The sequence below is a fragment of the Branchiostoma floridae genome, chromosome 10 (genome assembly GCF_000003815.2).
Source record: "Branchiostoma floridae strain S238N-H82 chromosome 10, Bfl_VNyyK, whole genome shotgun sequence".
NCBI classification, from domain to species: domain Eukaryota; kingdom Metazoa; phylum Chordata; class Leptocardii; order Amphioxiformes; family Branchiostomatidae; genus Branchiostoma; species Branchiostoma floridae.
The window spans coordinates 16,845,859-16,849,898 of record NC_049988.1 but is presented as its reverse complement, the minus strand read 5'-3'; the positions used below and the strand labels follow the sequence as shown (position 1 = coordinate 16,849,898).

Below are 4,040 nucleotides of genomic sequence, written 5' to 3'. Positions count from 1 at the left end.
ACTGTCCTAGATTTTTGACATTTTGACCAGTTTGCTAGTTGGATCAGTGTTTATGATATCGTCATATTCGCGACTCAATATGATTGATACTACTTTGAGGGACCAAAAATGAAGTATAAAAGAGCATGTTGTGGTAAAAAGGTGACGACTATTCAACTCTTTGAAGACATATCTTGAATGAAAAGCGATCAGGAAAACGGCGACTCGATACGACTTTCTCAATATTTTATATAACCCCTTTTCCGTACAGATCTTTTAAATGTATTCACTTCGTACATTTTACTATTCTGATATTCAGTCGTCAAGCCTATCGAGTATACTCAGAGTTAAATCTTTCGCTACCCTCACTTTACCGGTGTCTTTGTTCTGCAAAGTTCGTAAAGTGTATCGCACTTAATATGACGGTACGCTAAGCTCACGAATCTTTGGGAAAGTGGTGAAATGACATTTGTATCCACGTGAAATGCGCTTAGCGCCAGGTATGAACAGCTGACCCCCCTATATCGTTACAGACTCGCTTCCCGTATCTCCCGTTAACTTCAAATAAAAACGAAACTGTTGTAGTTCTACTGTTGGCATAGCTGAGAACAGATAAGGATGCGAACGTCATAGCGTATCACGTTAGGGTAAAATGCGTCAGCGCGTAAGTCGTCGTCCTTTGTCTTAATATCAACCACCTGCTCCTCTTAATTCGCAGGTTATGACACGTAAATATGATATCACTCAGGCTAACTTTGACTTGTTTATGTTAGGAAATGTTTCGAAATCCCCAGCGTTTTAAAAACCGCCCTCAGCGCTATCAGAGCGTGAGGCTTTCGCTGCGTTGACTTTAATCCATCTGTTTTTTTCGAAACCGGTTGTCATGTGAGACCCTTTCGTGCCCACTCACCTTACTTCCGCCCAGGTAATGCATCGAAACTATATAAACGAGCGCCGGTCCTCGCTCTTGCAATTTTCATCGGGAAGAGAGCCGAACCGAGCTGCGAACCAAGACTTACACTGCCGAACACTCAAGACGCCATCGGAGATGAAGACCATCATTCTACAGCTGTCCATGTTGTGTGCTGCCGCGGTGTTCAAAGTAGCATCTCCGCTAGTTATAACAGGGGTGAGTCTTTATCCTTTACGTCCATTCTACAGTTCGTCTTTGCCTTTTCTTTCCATTCTACAGTAACTGCTAGTCTTTGCCTTTTCTTTCCATTCTACAGTAACTGTTAGTCTTTGCTTTTTACTTCCAATCTTCAGATAGTATTTGTTTGTGCTTCAATTCTGCAGTTCTTTATTTCCATTCTGGTGTCACTTTCATTTCATCCGTGAGCGACGCCTTATTGTCGGTTTGTCTGTGGGTACGTGTGTACTTGTGCATGTGCTTGTATTTGTTTCTGTGCATGCTTCCGACCTACTACTTTGGCAAGCATCTACTCAAAAGACCATAGATGAATTGCGGATGGGTTTTCATGATATTTATTTATTTCTATTTCTATTGAATAGTGCAACATATAGAGCATTCCATGTAGGTTGGACCTTGCATAACCTCTCAATTTCTTCCTCGATGCTGCGAAGGATAATTTGACATATATCTCCAACTGACAACTAGGCTATGTGTCTCTCCGGCTGTTGTTGCTTCCCTTTGTTTCTCACTAGTAAGACAGTATGATAAGAAAAGGATGATTGTTAGTATTTCCATGCCAGGTGATTGATTTGCAGTTACCTTGCCCCCAAGGAAGTGTTATTGTATTGCAGAGGCGCAAAAAGACATTTACAAAGTATTGTTATTGGTGTGTCTCACAAGTCCGCTCTCTCTTTCTTTCCTTTTTCTCACCGTACGTACACAGCAGCCTGCTTTCTTGGCCTTTTTTGTCTATTTTTTGCTCATGATACAGTTTTGCTATCAATTTCTTTTTGTACTGGATCGCTTTTACTGTAGCTTATTTCTCAGAGCGAGCTTATGTTCATCATTAACGATGTGTTCTTTTTTGCACTGTCTACATGTAAGTGTATTCTGGAGTGTCCGTTTACCCTGACAGTCCTCTGTTTTGACGTTGTGTTTTCCAAAAAGGTAAAAATTGTCCTATAGAAGATTTCTACTTGTTTGCTCTCTAAACGATCAAACCAATATATGCTTTTCTCGCCATATGTTAGGGTTGCCTCAGTATATGTTATATATATATATCATATTGTTCATTTCGCCTCACAGTGTTTTCCAACAAATTTTTCTAATAAATTTCTCTTTAAGCTATAACAAATATGCTTAAACGTTTTATACGTTTCTCACCCCACTAGGGCTGCCGCAGTGACTTCGAATGCATCGCGAACAAAGGCGAGAACTGGTGCTGTGCGCGGTGGAACCTCGGCTCCGGCATCGCCGTGTGTAAGCCCAGGGGCCGCGTCGGGGACGAGTGTCACATCTCCAGCAACCTCATGCCGTACCCTCTGGACGCACCGAGGGCCTTCTGGCGCTGTCCCTGCGGCCCGGCCCTCGGCTGCACCGCCACGGAGACCGCCAAGATCGGCCACTGTGACACGTTTGACAACCTGGCGCTGGCGCAGGGTAATGACATAGAATAAAGAAACTAGAAAATCCAGCGCCATTTCCGGATATTTCACCGCAATAGCTTTCATTTCCTTAAGCTTTCCAGTCAACACATTGTTAGACGTTTAACAGAATGTGACATTGTGATACTTTACGAAAATATCTGGTACTGACGTGAAATAAGAAACTACAAAATCCAGCGCCATCCTTGGATTTTCCTTTCGCTTGATATTATGCTTCTTGACTCAATCATGACATTGTTAGACATTTAACAAAATGTGAATATGTGATGCTTTACGAAAATCTAGCGCTATCCTCGGATATTACACCATAGCAGCTTTCTTATTGCTTGATATCATTCTTGTTTACCGTTATGTACCCAATCGCAGCTTTATCAGACATTCAGCAAATGTTATTCTTTATAAAAACTCTACGGCAGGATCGCTATTTGAAGCGGATTATATATTTTGGATTGTAGAATAGTCTAGTAAATGACGAATTTTTCTGACCTAAATGAATTTGCACTCTGGTTGTGCCCGACTACTGTACTGCTACAGTACACAGTGAGTGACAAACTGTGGGCAATGTGCCTTTTAGAATTGATAATCTAAATTTCTTCAGTTCATATCTCGGAACTGAATCCACGAAGAAACATAATAAAGAATACCATGGACATTAATAAATGCGTCTTGTGCTTATTGATAGAAAACATGGATATTCGTCAAAGGAAAAATAATTGGTGAACACACCAGCACACATATTTCATTCTAATTAGTACATTTTGTATATGTCATGCTAGGTGGTCATAAATGTTCAATCCATCGTTTTAGCATTATACGTCAATACGAATCTAAAATTGCAAATTCATGCCCAAAGGCTGATTGTAAATATAATGATTTTATTGGTGTTGATCAAATCCATAAGGCCATGTTGATTTGATTATATGACTGACATCCGCGCGCGCATCAATTTTCGGCCGTATCCAAAAATGAAAATAAAAAAGTTTTCAACTATACTGTAAATTGTACAAATCAGCTTCAAAATAAGCAAATATATGCGCTGATTGGAAAACCAAATATCAAAATACGTACGCTAATGTCATAGAATATCCAAAGGTCAAAGAAGAATTGAAAGAACAAAAATGAAGAATCCATTGTTCGGTATACTATATTCCGTGTGTTCAGTCATTTGCTCAACCTTTATGACCACTTAGATTTCATAATGAAGGCAACTTTTTTGTCAATTTTTTTAATTTTTTATTCGCACGCTCGCATCAGTTTTCGGGTTCCCAGAGGATGTCATCCGTATAATCAAATCAGCTTGGCCTTATACGTCAATGGACCCCGATAATTGTTTAACATATGGTTTCTTTGTACTGTTTTGATAAACGCCTACACAGAGACGGGAAGTCGTGGAGATATTCATCAAGGGTACGAATATATAAACTCCAACGTACAGTGATTCTGCCGTCGCTGCATAATGTACTCCTTTATCTTTGCTTTGTAAA

The 4,040-nt window shown here is 40.1% G+C and overlaps 1 protein-coding gene across 1 annotated transcript; it reads left to right on the top strand.

Moving 5' to 3' along the window:
* Nucleotides 1-977: 977 nt before the first annotated feature.
* On the top strand, nt 978-3,200 carry LOC118424766 (toxin MIT1-like). Its single transcript, XM_035833501.1, has 2 exons — nt 978-1,108; nt 2,284-3,200. Exons 1-2 carry the CDS (start codon nt 1,028-1,030, stop codon nt 2,566-2,568), a joined length of 366 nt encoding a protein of 121 aa, XP_035689394.1. The 5' UTR covers nt 978-1,027; the 3' UTR covers nt 2,569-3,200.
* Nucleotides 3,201-4,040: the final 840 nt, after the last annotated feature.